This window comes from Anguilla anguilla, chromosome 16 (assembly GCF_013347855.1).
Source record: "Anguilla anguilla isolate fAngAng1 chromosome 16, fAngAng1.pri, whole genome shotgun sequence".
Classification (NCBI taxonomy): domain Eukaryota; kingdom Metazoa; phylum Chordata; class Actinopteri; order Anguilliformes; family Anguillidae; genus Anguilla; species Anguilla anguilla.
This window is the reverse complement of record NC_049216.1, coordinates 24,971,612-24,991,221: the sequence shown is the minus strand read 5'-3', so window position 1 is coordinate 24,991,221 and position 19,610 is coordinate 24,971,612. Positions and strand designations below refer to the sequence as shown.

Sequence of the window (19,610 nt, the reverse complement as noted above, 5' to 3'; positions counted from 1 at the left end):
AGACTTGCTTTAATACATGATTTTGTGAGGTACAATGTTATATGGAGTATTGACCTAGGCAAGAAATTCAGAGCAAAGCCCCAATGTTAGAACACATATTTCCAAGCAGTAACCGCAAATTACAAACTGAATATAAAACATCACAGCTGGTAAGAGTAAAACAGCCCTTAGGTATTAACAGTGGAGGTGTATTCCTCAGAAATTTGATCTGGCATTTCAAAGTTCACTTAAATCTATTAACCTCATTTTAATCCAGTGGCACAAAGGTACACGTTTTTCATATTTATTAATTTATTAATATGGGCAATAACCTGCCTTTCTTAGACCACAGGGGAGCAGGCAATATTTTAACTGTTGCATTTTACATTTTATGGATCATGTTAATGGCATGCATGTGCTGAAGGTAGGCGGTTCCGACAGTAAATCAGGTTGTCATGGTGATACTAAAAAAAGCCCTGGAAATCAATATTTATGAACTTAAATACGAAAAAAAAAAAAAAACAGGATGATGTCAGCCTACATCACTGGGGAAACATTTGCAATGATTTAAGAATCATCCTTAATGTTATAGTGGTTGACCACTATATTGGCCAGGGAGATTATATCTCTGGGGTTGTTACATATTAATATATATATATATATATATATATATATATTAAAGATCAAGGCTTTGGTTCTCTTACTTCAGATAAAAGCTTGGTGACTGGATGCCTGGGAAAAAGATAAATAAATGAAAAAGGCTTTCATATTTAACGACGTCTGTTTCCAGGTCACTGGTCGGTGTGCTACATCCCATCTCAAAGGCACCAGAAACGGGATGGGTTTTAACACTATTCTAAAAACAAAAATAAGCAGGAACCAGCTGACAGACGGAGCAGCGATGCTGTAAATTACTCTGGCATGGGGGCCAGAGCAGGCCGCATTGAGGAGAGTGATACGCGTATCAGTGACTTAAGCCAATCCCGAGCCCAGCAAGGGAGTCACTTACCACCAGTGAGAGAGGTCTCTTCCAGGACACCACTCCAATCAGACCAGACAGCAGCACCTGCGGGCAGACAACAACAACACAGGTGAGCCGGCGGGCAACTGGAGGAAGAGGACAAGCCAGACATGGAGCCATTTTATATGAATATAAAACACACATTGCATTGATGTTGCTGAATCTGACAGCGCAGAAGGTAAAAAGCTTGCAAGGACATCTTTTCACTATTCGCCACCGGAGCTGAAGCCGCTGGAGAGGGAGGCCGGGGGGGCGTTCATTTCAGCCACGATCAGGGACCGTGGTGTTAACTGCAGGTCGCGTCGTCCTCCAGTTCGCACCTCGAGTTCAGCCTCCATCGATCCCCGCCCACCAACGCTCTCCTGCCCCCGACGCCCCCCCGCGCCACCCCCGCCCCGCCCCGCCCCAGACACCCGCGCTCCCCCGTTTCATTTCACACACCGCCACTCTCTCACGGCTTCCACGGCTCTCGCTGACCTTGCCTAACACCACGCCTCAGGAGACTGGAAGACCCGCGGCTTTGTTACATGCAAGAACGAGCTCAGGGCGACCAGACGAGTCTGCATCTGTGCTGCAGTAGTAATTCACCTCGTACAGAACTGAAATACCAATGCAACGTTAGATATATACAAACCGTTATTAATACACTTGTAACACAGAAACTGTAAAGGGCATTAATGATTTGATCTTCTTACCGAAGGTTTTCTCAACAGACAAATTGTCTGTGTTGACAGTTTAAACCATTCAACTAAAACCAATAAAACAGTAAAATAATAAAATAAAAAGGAAAGTGTGAAATGACGGGGGGAAACTGGACATATGAAGATATTTAAATTCACATACAGTACATCAGCAAAAAATCTATGTAAAAAAACCTAATATATTCATTTCCATCCTTTTTTAAGATTAAGATTGAAAAATGGTAAAGCTCAGGGAGTCTGAGAGATCAGTTATGCAAGTGAGCAAGGGGATTATTTGCCTTGTACCCTCACAACAGGAACTATGAAACTATGATTTTTGGGAGGAGATTTTACAGTAGAATATGAGGGGAAAAGCTGGAAAACTCCAACAGCCACTCAGAAAAACTCTGAAACAAAGCAGGGCATCTCACACAAACCAAATTCCCACTTATTTGCATTCGCACAGCTTCTGGTGCCAGTGGCAAACTGCTTCTTCACAACAGGGGTTTGCAAACACGGGCCCAGGGAATCCACTGAGTACGCGCTCTCTCATCCCAACGATAATTACAATTTCTGAATTGCAACAAGCTGTAAATTGTTCTTAATTTGACCATTTTAATATTTATTGAAGAATGATTTACCATATTATGTCAGAAATAGCATGCCATGAAGAATAAGTGTCCCATATTCAGTTCTCAGGACTGGTAATCAGCTGGATAAATGAATGCTTTAATTTTCAAAAAATCTTCTTGATATTCAGCTAATGATTCCTTTGGAAAGTTACATCTTTTAATTGATGACATTACAGACTGACAGGCAAAATCAATGAGGTCCTAACAGCTGAAAGCGTTGACACCTGATTACTGACACTAACCCATTTTTGGAATATGGAAAACAAAAGAGGTCAAAGACAAAGCAAACGGCAAAAAGCCAACCTGCATTTTGTTCGATTATCTTTAAGGAACAAATGATTGAAAAACTTCAATCTATCTCCTCTTTACAGCCTCTACTGGACTCCAGTGACATCAGACAATGCGTGTATGCGCATGTAGCTTGGTCTTTCTGTCTTTCTAAAGCATGAGTGTGAGATTATCCTTTGACTAGCCTGTTTTTTTCTTTTTTTCTAAAGTGTATTTATTCATTTTCACAGGAAAATAAAGATGTGACTGCCTGACTTGCTATTTGCTTTCATGAATTATTGATCCTGTGCTTTGCTACCACAGAAGGAGATGTGAAGCTGACAGTCTGCTTACTCAATTGCATGAGTGTGGTGTGTGTGTGCCTGTGTGTGTGTGTGGGGGCCTTTTACTTTTTAAAAAACCTGTTTCAGTCAGAAGGGCAGCATTGTAATTCAGAGAGACTGTAAGTCTCTGAGATGAAACTGACCCCAGACCTTACACAGAACCCCTTGTGTGTGTTGTTGTTGCTTTTCCCCCCCCTTTTTTTAAACAGTCTGAAGTTCCAAATGCCAGCAGATCAAGTCAACCTCCCGGCCGGTACACAAAGCGCAAGGGGCAGGGAATGAACGACGCTTTCAAAAGTAACAAAGCCCGGCTCTGCGTTTCCACGGGAGGGGGAGGCAGACGTTCGGCGCTTTGGGGGAAAGCCTCTTTTCATCTCCCGCGCTGCGATTCGCGCTCCTCCGATGCCGGAAAGCGATAGCCTCGCGTCGCGGCCTCCCCACGGGCAGCCCCCTCGGCACGGTTACCGCGGGGAGACGAGGCGAGCGTTCATTATCGCACATTTAGCTGGTGAAATATTGAGGGGCGCAGGGGAGTTCGGGGCGCCGTAAAATCCCGTCTGACAACAGGCTGCCGGGACGCAGGTTATTAACGCGGCCTTCCCCGGGACAGCCACACTTCAGGTCCGGGGGGTAGATTGAGGAGGTGCCAACGAAGTCTTCGCTGTCGGTGGAGAGACTGAGGCCTGGAGAAAGAACATTCCAGCAACTGTCCTCTGCTTTTCGCTTCCTGTGTGTCTCATCAGGATTCTCCCCCTTTGATCTCTTCTCAAATGGATTAAGATGCCATCCTTAGCACAATGAGTTGCTAAGGCCTGGCTCTCTGCTCAGTTCAGTCTCCAGCGCCTGCCTTTGTTGTTTAGTAAATTGCACATACTAATGTATTATTGCATATAAATAAATCTCCCTCGACTAATTTCATACTAAAATGTATCCATTATCCAAAATAACTTGGCCAGAGATTGGCCATGGTCACATCCAGAACTAATCACATTAGTAAAGGAATAATAAAGCAATAGATGTTTTATTCCTCTAGGAAATAATCAGTAAATATTCGCTGAAATGACATGACACAAACCATAATTACTCTCATACAATTCCCAGAGACTTGTAATTATTTTTCTCTATCCAAGAGCATACTTGCAAGCTCTACAGGCAGCCACATCTTCATGTGTAAGTGATCTGCACATATTCACCGGTTATCAGAATCGTACCGATGTGACTTCCAAAATTCACCTTGCAAAATGAATGTGAACAATGCAGACCTCAGGAAGCAACAACCACGCACACACGCACACACGCGCACACACACACACACACACACACGCACCCACACGTCTGTATGTGTGAATGTGTGTCTATGTGTGTAATAAGAAGTCAGAGTTATGAAGTGAACAGCACCACTACATTTGAAAAGCAGTAGTCTCTAGAGGGTAAGCCAGTTCAAAATGGAGCAAACTCATTTTGGGGATGGGTGGGGGGGCAAGTGCTATGGGAGAAATTATCCCTTTCCTTTTCTGAAGGGCACACAGAGCTTAGATATTTTTGAAATTGTACTCAACCTTAATAAAACTGTTCTTGAGGGTAGCATGGGGTTGCTATGGCAGCAGTGCTAACAGACTGGGCTGCAGAGGTAATGATAGGGTCCTCTCTCCCCTCTCACAAAGACCACTACTGTAACACTGTAAAACCACACTCCCTTCACTCTGCTCCAAATCAATTTAAAATACAAAAAAAAAACTCATTAGATCTGGCATCAAATCTGTGCAGTATAGCCTTCAATAGCCATCGCATACTTGGCTCAAAAGCACAGACAATGTTGGCATGGGACACTCATCGCTCAAAGACGGCAAATCTCAGCAAGGGGTGAGAAAAGCTTCAACACACAGACATCACGGACCACATACAAACAGACACATCTGCGAGATTAAGAACTGGCCACCGGCTTTGATTTTAGTCCAGTTCATTGCCATGTAATTCATATCATACCACCACATTGGTACTTAATCCAGACCACCGCTGTGCCCGCATCAAAGCGCACGTTCCCCGGCGCTCCCGAAATAAGGGCGTTTCACACGAGTCAAAGCCACAGGGATGGAAGCCCTGAATGTTTCCCTGGCAACCATCCTCTGGCCAGATACCTGAATCTGTAATGACCGTCCGTTTTTCTCCCAGAGAGCACGGCATGCATGCCGTCGCCCAGCAGCCGAGGCGTGTTGCATCACACAAAGTCCAACATGCAACAGCAGGCCCTCAGTGCCCTGTGCGTTTGAGTAAGGGTATAACCTCACTGAAATGAAAGGCCAATACTCCGCACCAGCAGGCCTGTACAACCAACCGCCATATATTGAGCATGTGGAAATTCAGCACATTAGCATGCGCATGCTCTTAACATGGCCTTAATATGAAATGAACATACTAATAATGTCCCTGTTGTGTTGAAGTTAGTGATGCTCTCTTCTGCAGAAAAAAAAAAACACAGCACAGAAAGCATTTCATATCAGGCACATTATCACTCACCTAAACCTCTCCAACCATAACGTGTGCTGTGCTGCAGCTAAAACAGGGACATCTCCTTTGCATACCACTTACTTGGAAAATTTTGTGTATTTCTGTGATGAATTGTCTTGTGATTCACAGTTGTTTTTGATGAGGTCCCATATGAGGGAACAGTAAGAAAAACAACGCGCATACACACCCAACTGTCAGACGAGATGAAAACGAAGATAAAAACTCCTTGCTGATGCTGTCAACATATCTTCACAGGTGGCCGGTGGGAACAATAACCATGCAGTCACATGGTAATCTGCCTGTCTTTGAGACAAAGTCACATCTGCAGGAAGACTTACACACCTGCCGCTCCGCAGTCCATCTGGAGCGGAACACCGTGTCGCACGGTTCCGTTTCTCAGTCACCCGCTTCCACAAGGACGGTTCTTCAGGCTGCAGGCTGCAGGCTTTCACAGCCTCTATTTTTGCTCTCAGATATTCTGAGGCCCTCGTCAGGTGAAGTGCGGCTCTTTTGGACTGTGGACACTTGAGCTATGGCATGCCTGGGCAAGTGCGGCAGATTCAGGTTGGACCGCTCTACAACCAGGCGTAAGAGTAAGTTCCACTTCGCTAAACATTCTCACGCATCCTGAGAGCACGTCATTTAATGATGACATTGAGAATTTATTGAGAGACGACTCTCCGATTCACAATTTAAAAGAAACATTGCCATTACTTGTTTAATATTAAAACGTATATTGTCTCCCACTTGTCCAATTTCCCTGGCCAATTTCAGTGAAATAAACCCTTTTATCCACATAATTAGCATATAGTATCCTATCTTTGGCCAGGAGTTGCTGCTTACAGAGATATCTTAAAACTCCAGTTGCAAAAAAAGCCTTCCTCATGCTCTGAATTATCTTAGCGATTTGCACACCGAGTAAGATAACAGATGCCCAGCTCTTCCTTGTGGTGTAAAAGCCTAATGATTTTGTTACTAAGTCTCTTTTGGTTCCTGCAGGCATTAGGGATGTCAGGAGGAACCCTGTACTCCCTTTTAAGCTTATCCTTGCTCAGGCAGAGTAATTAAATGGCTGTCAAATGAAACCCACAGCGGCTTCAGTAAAAGCCAAGTGAGCTACCCATCTCTATCCTGTGTCTAACAGAAAAAACCATCGGTTCAAACTGAACATCCACACCAGAGAGCCAACCTCTCTTCACATTCAGAGAGCCAACACCAAATCAAGAAAAAATAGCAGCACGGCATTTCTGTAAATGTCAGGAAATATACACGTCCCCAAACACTCACCATCTACCTTCCAAGACCCACATTTCAGGTTAATTCAGTGTAATTCAACTGTCAGCTATTTTTTGAAACAGCTTCTTTTTTTTATCCAAATACAGATGGTTTGATCCAGCTAGGATATTTCTTTAGCAGAAGAAGCTAACTGATGTTTGACTGCCATATTCTATCTTCATCCATACTACCTGACTATTTAAATACCTGTAATCAAAATTTAAGTGCTGAAGTGTAAACAAAAATAAATTGAATAATATGATGTTAAGCCTATTTTATTCAGTTTAAATATTAAAATGTTTTTATTTTTATCCTGAAAGTTCTTATACTGTACTACCCACTACAGGAGGATCTGGTCTTTTGGAGATCATACTTGTTTTGTAAAGAGCAGAGATTTACATTCTAACCAGTGTGACCGTTTACAGGATACTGCTCTATTTTAGTTCTTGTGTTTATAAATGAAATACTGTACTTCAAAAAGAAACCACTATTTTCTGGTTTATAGAAAAAGTAAATACACATCTTTGACTAATTGAATACGTCATATGTAAGAAAAAGAATAGTGTAGAGTGTAGAGGGTCTTTAGGGAAATGTGCTTTCACACATGGAATAACATGTAATATGACATTCCAGAACATCATCAGGAGACTAAATTATATGAAAAGACAGGTTTTAAAATATGCTTTTTTGGATTTTGTGAGCTTTCAAAAACCGTCAATGACAAGGACACAAAACCAACAGGAATAGACTGGTACCCATATAGAACCTAATCCCTCTCTCTTATACGCACGCACACATGCACACACGCATACGCATATGCACACACTCATGTACACACACACACACACACAAACACCATGGCATCCACAGAATACGCTCATCCTTATCACCATGGAAACAAGAGCACAACAGCAGGCTAGCTGATACAGCTCAAAGGGCAATGCATCCAAATCCCCTTACCTGCGTTACCACTTTCTCCCTCATTCTGTTTTCATTCACATTTCATTCAATTCTCTCAGTGCTACTCTGGGCCTCTCAACCCATTTGTTCTGCACCCTGGGTTAATCAGCCTCCATTCCAAATCAGCAACAAAGAGCATGCAACTGGCATGATAATCCACTTTCAATTTCATGATTAGAATTAAGATTAAGAAATAATTATTTCAGGAGAAATACAGAGCCCTCCAAAAGTATGTTAGAGTGAGATTTATTATTTTAGGCACATATTACAGCATTTGGATTTAAGATCAAAAGGCGAACATGACACACAAGTACAGACAGTCGGCTTTTATTTCATGCTGTTTACATGCATATACTGTATGTTTCACCGTTGAACAGCAACAGCTACTTTTGAGTCAAAAACATTACCATTCTGGTGGAGGGCACTGTATAACTGGAAATCCAAATCAATCATTCTTTAAATTCATACTCGCGTCTAGCACAAACTGATCAAACTTTTATTTTTTACAAACGGATGCAGTTATAGGCACTTGCTTAGAACCCTGCCCAACTGTATAGCTAACATCATGAAAAAAGAGAACGTTGATAATAACTATAAACAATAACTCTGATTTAATACTTAAGTAATGCAGCCACAACATAAAAGACTGTGACTCAGCTCGAAGCGAGTACTAAAGCTAAGCGCAGTGTGACAGACCTGTGTGTGCTGCATAAGGTGGTTCAGTCTTACAGCGCACATGGAATTCCAACAGACAGAAAACAAACGGACATCTGTCACATCTGCCTGAGCTTGTACCATCAACCTGCTGCATCAAATCACCAACATGAATGTCATTGGAAGTCAGTTTAAGGAAACCTCTAATGGGATTCTGCCGTCTGTCTTCCTCAATAATTTCAGATGAGGAGAAACCAAAAATTGCATCAGATAATGGAAGGGAAGCCAATGAAATTTGCTGAAAATTACCCCCACAGTCTTTTCACAAGATCAAAATCAACCGTTCCATCTCAGAGGAGTGTGCTGTGAAAGGGGACTGTGACCACCATGACAAAGCTGAGTCTTAAACACTCTCTTTTGTGCAGACCCTGTATTTTCCTCATAGATATGGAAATACAGAATTAAGCAACACCAGCCACTTCTCTGGCACATTCACTTATATCTAAGACCACTCCAGAAAACTGCAATGAGTCACAAATGTGTGCACCATAAACTGTACTATATTAAGTGCAATTATATGAAATATCACCAATGAAACCCAGATCATCCATGTGTAATGCCAATACACGAATGAAAATGTGAACAAACAATATCAGGCCAACAATATCATATCAATAGAATGGTTTCCTGGGTGATGATTCAAGCTGAATCACTTTCTATCCATGCAGGGGTGTCCCCCATGGCCAAGATTCAAGTCTGGGCTGTGCTAGGACCAGCTGTAGTCCCACAGGGCAATGCAGAGCCTGGAGAGGGAGGGCTTCAAACAGCAGGTTACCCACCCTCTCCCACCCACCCTACAATTCCTGCAAACTAGAAACTGCTCTGGGGGCCGCACGGAAAAGAAGCAGCTTATGGCTGTGCTCATTGTGGAGGGGGAGCATGTCACGCTGCACTCTCCTTCCAGAACTGGGCAGGGCCAGCATGACAGGACATTCCAATTTGGGAGAAAAGTGAAATTATGGATATAACAAAATGTTATACCCCTTGGGTATATGAGTCGCAAATGAGACACAGATAAAACTGCTCAAGACACCTTACAAATATCTAACAGAAAATGTACTAGATCTCCATTAATGTAAAAAGTGCATCTTGTATTCCCAATGTTCAGGGTGATGGCAGCATCCCTATAGCAAATACACAGACCAAAACCTTTCAATGACCACAGAGTACTGTAGCTGATTTAATCAGACCTCTTCAGCCAGTGATACAACTGGTGTTTGGGGTCAGTCTTAACACTCCCCCCCACACACAACAAAATTTCAAACCCTTACAGAGTAACCCTCTTGCAGAATTGATCCAAACACCTTCACAACAGGAAGACACCTGAAGTCATTTGAAGTAAATAGATCATCTCCCATTGTGTGTTATGACAATAATAAGAGATAGACATTCATTACCTCCACCTCAAATTTTCCTTGAAATATTTTTGCTAAATACACTTTTTTCCTGAATAACAATTTGTTCAGCGTTAATAAATAAAACATTGCTTATGTCTACAAGTATATGTGCTCCCCAGGGACAGTTCAGCTTTAAACTGACGGCGAAAATTACTCACAGTCAAACCACATATGCTATACATTTCATCCTTTATACATTTCTAGGACTATATCTCTCAAATAAAAAAAGCAAAAAAAAATCTGAATATTTGAGAAGTGCACAATTATACATCCCTAGCAGTAATGACACAATGACAGGGTTTGGGTATTTCGGGGTTTGTGTTCGTGTCAGTCTCTGGATCCATCAGAGCCCCTGCGAAAGGCTTCTGTGTGCTGTACAGGGCTGTCTGTCTGTCTAATGGAGATAAATGGAGTAACCTTTGCATGCCCTTCACATTCTAAGGACAACCAGGCACTGTCCATGTATGTGCGTACGGTGCTGCCATGCCTGTGTTTAGCCATTAGCATGCATGTGTGTACCACACAGTCTTCCTGCATGTCTATGACTTCAAAGAGCATTAGATAGTTTAAAGGTGTGATTGATATAAACAGAAATCAGAAAAAAGCTGGAAAAAAAAAACCTTAACTCTGGGGCAATATGCCACATTTTATTGTATGCATTTGTCAGATTTCCCATTTGTCTAACTTTGGATCATTTTGACAGATCTCCATGAGAACATGTTTGCTGCAATTTTTTAACAAACCTGTGTCCTAACCATTATTCAAGCTGCTGAACACAGCCATGAACTTGCCTTTACCCTCAGACTTACCGTTTTCCTAACCCTAACCCTAGTTTGGGCCCTTAACCCTAATTGAAGCCATTGGTAGCTTGGAAAACTTCAGAAAACCCATTTAAAATTGATTAAAAATCAAGGTAAATATCATGAATACAATAATACAAATGCAAAATAATATGTTTCAGGTCTTTTAAAAAGATTTTTTTCCTTGAAAAGATTTTCATATATTGCTAATTTTTTAATGGCCATAGGTACCCATGCTACAGTAGAAAATATTTGACTCATTCAAAATCATTAACAAACCTGTGTCCTAACCATTATTCAAGCTGCTGAACACAGCCGTGAAATTGTCTTTACCCTCAGACTTACGGTTTTCCTAACCCTAACCCTAGTTTGGGCCCTTAACCCTAATTGAAGCCATTGGTAGCTTGGAAAACTTCAGAAAACCCATTTAAAATTGATTAAAAATGAAGGTAAATATCATGAATACAATAATACAAATGCTAAATAATGTTTCAGGTCTTTTAAAAAGATTTTTTTTCTTGAAGAAATATGAATATATTGCACATGTTTTTAATGGCCATAGGTAGCCAAGGTACTGTAGAAAATATTTCACTCGTTCAAAATCATTAACAAACCTGGGTCCTAACCGTTCTTCAAGCTGCTGAACACAGCTGTGAACTTGCCTTTACGCTCAGACTTATCGTTTTCCTAACCCTAACCCTAACCATAACCCTAGTTTGGGCCCTTAACCCTAATTGAAGCCATCGGTAGCTTGGAAAATTTCAGAAAACCCATTTAAAATGGATTAAAAATCAAGGTAAATATCATGAATACAATAATACAAACGAAAAATAATATGTTTCAGGTCTTTTAAAAAGATTTTTTTCCTTGAAAAAATTTTCATATATTGCACATTATTTTTATGGCCATAGGTACCCATGCTACAGTAGAAAATATTTGACTCATTCAAAATCATTAACAAACGTGTGTCCTAACCATTATTCAAGCTGCTGAACACAGCCGTGAAATTGTCATTACCCTCAGACTTACCGTTTTCCTAACCCTAACCCTAGTTTGGGGCCTTAACCCTAATTGAAGCCATTGGTAGCTTGGAAAACTTCAGAAAACCCATTTAAAATGGATTAAAAATCAAGGTAAATATCATGAATACAATAATACAAATGCAAAATAATATGTTTCAGGTCTTTTAAAAAGATTTTTTTCCTTGAAAAAATTTTCATATATTGCTAATTTTTTAATGGCCATAAGTACCCATGCTACAGTAGAAAATATTTGACTCATTCAAAATCATTAACAAACCTGTGTCCTAACCATTATTCAAGCTGCTGAACACAGCCGTGAAATTGTCTTTACCCTCAGACTTACCGTTTTCCTAACCCTAACCCTAGTTTGGGCCCTTAACCCTAATTGAAGCCATTGGTAGCTTGGAAAACTTCAGAAAACCCATTTAAAATTGATTAAAAATCAAGGTAAATATCATGAATACAATAATACAAATGCAAAATAATATGTTTCAGGTCTTTTAAAAAGATTTTTTTCCTTGAAAAAATTTTCATATATGGCTAATTTTTTAATGGCCCTATATAGGTACCCATGCTACAGTAGAAAATATTTGACTCATTCAAAATCATTAACAAACCTGTGTCCTAACCATTATTCAACCTGCTGAACACAGCCGTGAAATTGTCTTTCCCCTCAGACTTACCGTTTTCCTATCCCTAACCCTAGTTTGGGCCCTTAACCCTAATTGAAGCCATTGGTAGCTTGGAAAACTTCAGAAAACCCATTTAAAATTGAATAAAAATCAAGGTAAATATCATGAATACAATAATACAAATGGAAAATAATATGATTCAGGTCTTTTAAAAAGATTTTTTTCCTTGAAAAAATTTTCATATATTGCTAATTTTTTAATGGCCATAAGTACCCATGCTACAGTAGAAAATATTTGACTCATTCAAAATCATTAACAAACCTGTGTCCTAACCATTATTCAAGCTGCTGAACACAGCCGTGAAATTGTCTTTACCCTCAGACTTACCGTTTTCCTAACCCTAACCCTAGTTTGGGCCCTTAACCCTAATTGAAGCCATTGGTAGCTTGGAAAACTTCAGAAAACCCATTTAAAATTGATTAAAAATCAAGGTAAATATCATGAATACAATAATACAAATGCAAAATAATATGTTTCAGGTCTTTTAAAAAGATTTTTTTCCTTGAAAAAATTTTCATATATGGCTAATTTTTTAATGGCCCTATATAGGTACCCATGCTACAGTAGAAAATATTTGACTCATTCAAAATCATTAACAAACCTGTGTCCTAACCATTATTCAACCTGCTGAACACAGCCGTGAAATTGTCTTTCCCCTCAGACTTACCGTTTTCCTATCCCTAACCCTAGTTTGGGCCCTTAACCCTAATTGAAGCCATTGGTAGCTTGGAAAACTTCAGAAAACCCATTTAAAATTGAATAAAAATCAAGGTAAATATCATGAATACAATAATACAAATGGAAAATAATATGATTCAGGTCTTTTAAAAAGATTTTTTTCCTTGAAAAAATGTTCATATATTGCACATTATTATTATGGCCATAGGTACCCATGCTACAGTAGAAAATATTTGACTCATTCAAAATCATTAACAAACCTGTGTCCTAACCATTATTCAAGCTGCTGAACACAGCCGTGAAATTGTCTTTACCCTCAGACTTACCGTTTTCCTAACCCTAACCCTAGTTTGGGCCCTTAACCCTAATTGAAGCCATGGGTAGCTTGGAAAACTTCAGAAAACTCATTTAAAATTGATTAAAAATCAAGGTAAATATCATGAATACAATAATACAAATGCAAAATAATATGTTTCAGGTCTTTTAAAAAGATTTTTTTCCTTGAAAAAATTTTCATATATTGCACATTATTTTTATGGTCATAGGTACCCATGCTACAGTAGAAAATATTTGACTCATTCAAAATCATTAACAAACCTGTGTCCTAACCATTATTCAAGCTGCTGAACACAGCCGTGAAATTGTCTTTACCCTCAGACTTACCGTTTTCCCAACCCTAACCCTAGTTTGGGCCCTTAACCCTAATTGAAGCCATTGGTAGCTTGGAAAACTTCATAAAACCCATTTAAATTTGATTAAAAATCAAGGTAAATATCATGAATACAATAATACAAATGCAAAATAATATGTTTCAGGTCTTTTAAAAAGATTTTTTTTCTCTTAAAAAATGTTCATATATTGCTAATTTTTTAATGGCCATAGGTACCCATGCTACAGTAGAAAATATTTGACTCATTCAAAATCATTAACAAACGTGTGTCCTAACCATTATTCAAGCTGCTGAACACAGCCGTGAAATTGTCTTTACCCTCGGACTTACCGTTTTCCTAACCCTAACCCTAGTTTGGGCCCTTAACCCTAATTGAAGCCATGGGTAGCTTGGAAAACTTCAGAAAACTCATTTAAATTTGATTAAAAATCAAGGTAAATATCATGAATACAATAATACAAATGCAAAATAATATGTTTCAGATTAACAAACCATTTAAAATTGATTAAAAATCAAGGTAAATATGATGAATACAATAATACAAATGCAAAATAATATGTTTCAGGTCTTTTAAAAAGATTTTTTTCCTTGAAAAAATTTTCATATATTGCTAATTTTTTAATGGCCATAGGTACCCATGCTACAGTAGAAAATATTTGACTCATTCAAAATCATTAACAAACCTGTGTCCTAACCATTATTCAAGCTGCTGAACACAGCCGTGAAATTGTCTTTACCCTCAGACTTACCGTTTTCCTAACCCTAACCCTAGTTTGGGGCCTTAACCCTAATTGAAGCCATTGGTAGCTTGGAAAACTTCAGAAAACCCATTTAAAATGGATTAAAAATCAAGGTAAATATCATGAATAGAATAATACAAATGAAAAATAATATGTTTCAGGTCTTTTAAAAAGATTTTTTTCCTTGAAAAAATTTTCATATATTGCTAATTTTTTAATGGCCATAGGTACCCATGCTACAGTAGAAAATATTTGACTCATTCAAAATCATTAACAAACCTGTGTCCTAACCATTATTCAACCTGCTGAACACAGCCGTGAAATTGTCTTTACCCTCAGACATACCGTTTTCCTATCCCTAACCCTAGTTTGGGCCCTTAACCCTAATTGAAGCCATTGGTAGCTTGGAAAACTTCAGAAAACCCATTTAAAATTGAATAAAAATCAAGGTAAATATCATGAATACAATAATACAAATGGAAAATAATATGTTTCAGGTCTTTTAAAAAGATTTTTTTCCTTGAAAAAATGTTCATATATTGCACATTATTTTTATGGCCATAGGTACCCATGCTACAGTAGAAAATATTTGACTCATTCAAAATCATTAACAAACCTGTGTCCTAACCATTATTCAAGCTGCTGAACACAGCCGTGAAATTGTCTTTACGCTCAGACTTACCGTTTTCCTAACCCTAACCCTAGTTTGGGCCTTAACCCTAATTGAAGCCATGGGTAGCTTGGAAAACTTCAGAAAACTCATTTAAAATTGATTAAAAATCAAGGTAAATATCATGAATACAATAATACAAATGCAAAATAATATGTTTCAGGTCTTTTAAAAAGATTTTTTTTCTTGAAAAAATGTTCATATATTGCTAATTTTTTAATGGCCATAGGTACCCATGCTACAGTAGAAAATATTTGACTCATTCAAAATCATTAACAAACCTGTGTCCTAACCATTATTCAAGCTGCTGAACACAGCCGTGAAATTGCCTTTACCCTCAGACTTACCGTTTTCCTAACCCTAACCCTAGTTTGGGCCCTTAACCCTAATTGAAGCCATGGGTAGCTTGGAAAACTTCAGAAAACTCATTTAAAATTGATTAAAAATCAAGGTAAATATCATGAATACAATAATACAAATGCAAAATAATATGTTTCAGATTAACAAACCATTTAAAATTGATTAAAAATCAAGGTAAATATCATGAATACAATAATACAAATGCAAAATAATATGTTTCAGGTCTTTTAAAAAGATTTTTTTCTTGAAAAAATTTTCATATATTGCACATTATTTTTATGGCCATAGGTACCCATGCTACAGTAAAAAATATTTGACTCATTCAAAATCATTAACAAACCTGTGTCCTAACCATTATTCAAGCTGCTGAACACAGCCGTGAAATTGTCTTTACCCTCAGACTTACCGTTTTCCTAACCCTAACCCTAGTTTGGGCCCTTAACCCTAATTGAAGCCATTGGTAGCTTGGAAAACTTCAGAAAACCCATTTAAAATTGATTAAAAATCAAGGTAAATATCATGAATACAATAATACAAATGCAAAATAATATGTTTCAGGTCTTTTAAAAAGATTTTTTTCCTTGAAAAAATGTTCATATATTGCTAATTTTTTAATGGCCATAGGTACCCATGCTACAGTAAAAAATATTTGACTCATTCAAAATCATTAACAAACCTATGTCCTAACCATTATTCAAGCTGCTGAACACAGCCGTGAAATTGTCTTTACCCTCAGACTTACCGTTTTCCTAACCCTAACCCTAGTTTGGGCCCTTAACCCTAATTGAAGCCATTGGTAGCTTGGAAAACTTCATAAAACCCATTTAAAATTGATTAAAAATCAAGGTAAATATCATGAATACAATAATACAAATGAAAAATAATATGTTTCAGGTCTTTTAAAAAGATTTTTTTCCTTGAAAAAATGTTCATATATTGCTAATTTTTTAATGGCCATAGGTACCCATGCTACAGTAGAAAATATTTGACTCATTCAAAATCATTAACAAACCTGTGTCCTAACCATTATTCAAGCTGCTGAACACAGCCGTGAAATTGCCTTTACCCTCAGACTTACCGTTTTCCTAACCCTAACCCTAGTTTGGGCCCTTAACCCTAATTGAAGCCATGGGTAGCTTGGAAAACTTCAGAAAACTCATTTAAAATTGATTAAAAATCAAGGTAAATATCATGAATACAATAATACAAATGCAAAATAATATGTTTCAGGTCTTTTAAAAAGATTTTTTTCCTTGAAAAAATTTTCATATATTGCACATTATTTTTATGGCCATAGGTACCCATGCTACAGTAGAAAATATTTGACTCATTCAAAATCATTAACAAACCTGTGTCCTAACCATTATTCAAGCTGCTGAACACAGCCGTGAAATTGTCTTTACCCTCAGACTTACCGTTTTCCTAACCCTAACCCTAGTTTGGGCCCTTAACCCTAATTGAAGCCATTGGTAGCTTGGAAAACTTCAGAAAACTCATTTAAAATTGATTAAAAATCAAGGTAAATATCATGAATACAATAATACAAATGCAAAATAATATGTTTCAGGTCTTTTAAAAAGATTTTTTTCCTTGAAAAAATTTTCATATATTGCACATTATTTTTATGGCCATAGGTACCCATGCTACAGTAGAAAATATTTGACTCATTCAAAATCATTAACAAACCTGTGTCCTAACCATTATTCAAGCTGCTGAACACAGCCGTGAAATTGTCTTTACCCTCAGACTTACCGTTTTCCTAACCCTAACCCTAGTTTGGGCCCTTAACCCTAATTGAAGCCATTGGTAGCTTGGAAAACTTCAGAAAACCCATTTAAAATTGATTAAAAATCAAGGTAAATATCATGAATACAATAATACAAATGAAAAATAATATGTTTCAGGTCTTTTAAAAAGATTTTTTTCCTTGAAAAAATGTTCATATATTGCTAATTTTTTAATGGCCATAGGTACCCATGCTACAGTAGAAAATATTTGACTCATTCAAAATCATTAACAAACCTGTGTCCTAACCATTATTCAAGCTGCTGAACACAGCCGTGAAATTGCCTTTACCCTCAGACTTACCGTTTTCCTAACCCTAACCCTAGTTTGGGCCCTTAACCCTAATTGAAGCCATTGGTAGCTTGGAAAACTTCAGAAAACCCATTTAAAATTGATTAAAAATCAAGGTAAATATCATGAATACAATAATACAAATGCAAAATAATATGTTTCAGGTTTTTTAAAAAGATTTTTTTCCTTGAAAAAATGTTCATATATTGCTAATTTTTTAATGGCCATAGGTACCCATGCTACAGTAGAAAATATTTGACTCATTCAAAATCATTAACAAACCTATGTCCTAACCATTATTCAAGCTGCTGAACACAGCCGTGAAATTGTCTATACCCTCAGACTTACCGTTTTCCTAACCCTAACCCTAGTTTGGGCCCTTAACCCGAATTGAAGCCATTGGTAGCTTGGAAAACCCATTTAAAATTGATTAAAAATCAAGGTAAATATCATGAATACAATAATACAAATGAAAAATAATATGTTTCAGGTCTTTTAAAAAGATTTTTTTCCTTGAAAAAATGTTCATATATTGCTAATTTTTTAATGGCCATAGGTACCCATGCTACAGTAGAAAATATTTGACTCATTCAAAATCATTAACAAACCTATGTCCTAACCATTATTCAAGCTGCTAAACACAGCCGTGAAATTGCCTTTACCCTCAGACTTACCGTTTTCCTAACCCTAACCCTAGTTTGGGCCCTTAACCCTAATTGAAGCCATGGGTAGCTTGGAAAACTTCAGAAAACTCATTTAAAATTGATTAAAAATCAAGGTAAATATCATGAATACAATAATACAAATGAAAAATAATATGTTTCAGGTCTTTTAAAAAGATTTTTTTCCTTGAAAAAATTTTCATATATTGCTAATTTTTTAATAGCCATAGGTACCCATGCTACAGCAGAAAATATTTGACTCATTCAAAATCATTAACAAACCTGTGTCCTAACCATTATTCAAGCTGCTGAACACAGCCGTGAAATTGTCTTTACCCTCGGACTTACCGTTTTCCTAACCCTAACCCTAGTTTGGGCCCTTAACCCTAATTGAAGCCATTGGTAGCTTGGAAAACTTCATAAAACCCATTTAAATTTGATAAAAAATCAAGGTAAATATCATGAATACAATAATACAAATGCAAAATAATATGTTTCAGGTCTTTTAAAAAGATTTTTTTCCTTGAAAAAATGTTCATATATTGCTAATTTTTTAATGGCCATAGGTACCCATGCTACAGTAGAAAATATTTGACTCATTCAAAATCATTAACAAACCTGTGTCCAAACCATTATTCAAGGTGCTGAACACAGCCGTGAAATTGTCTTTACCCTCAGACTTACCGCTTTCCTAACCCTAACCCTAGTTTGGGCCCTTAACCCTAACTGAAGCCATTGGTAGCTTGGAAAACTTCAGAAAACCCATTTAAAATTGATTAAAAATCAAGGTAAATATCATGAATACAATAATACAAATGCAAAATAATATGTTTCAGGTCTTTTAAAAAGATTTTTTTCCTTGAAAAAATTTTCATATATTGCTAATTTTTTAATGGCCATAGGTACCCATGCTACAGTAGAAAATATTTGACTCATTCAAAATCATTAACAAACCTGTGTCCTAACCATTATTCAAGCTGCTGAACACAGCCGTGAAATTGTCTTTACCCTCAGACTTACCGTTTTCCTAACCCTAACCCTAGTTTGGGCCCTTAACCCTAATTGAAGCCATTGGTAGCTTGGAAAACTTCAGAAAACTCATTTAAAATTGATTAAAAATCAAGGTAAATATCATGAATACAATAATACAAATGAAAAATAATATGTTTCAGGTCTTTTAAAAAGATTTTTTTCCTTGAAAAAATTTTCATATATTGCACATTATTTTTATGGCCATAGGTACCCATGCTACAGTAGAAAATATTTGACTCATTCAAAATCATTAACAAACCTGTGTCCTAACCATTATTCAAGCTGCTGAACACAGCCGTGAAATTGTCTTTAGCCTCAGACTTACCGTTTTCCTAACCCTAACCCTAGTTTGGGCCCTTAACCCTAATTGAAGCCATTGGTAACTTGGAAAACTTCAGAAAACCCATTTAAAATTGATTAAAAATCAAGGT

General features: G+C 37.7%; 1 protein-coding gene across 2 annotated transcripts in view; it reads right to left on the bottom strand.

Annotated features, from left to right (window-relative positions):
- LOC118214810 (protein FAM189A1-like) overlaps positions 1 to 19,610 on the bottom strand; it is a 107,645-nt gene that overhangs the window by 49,085 nt on the left and 38,950 nt on the right. For both annotated transcript variants that reach the window (XM_035395057.1, XM_035395056.1), the window contains exon 2: positions 989 to 1,045. In XM_035395057.1, coding sequence (XP_035250948.1) covers positions 989 to 1,045 — 57 coding nt within the window. The remainder of the gene's footprint in view (positions 1 to 988; positions 1,046 to 19,610) is intronic.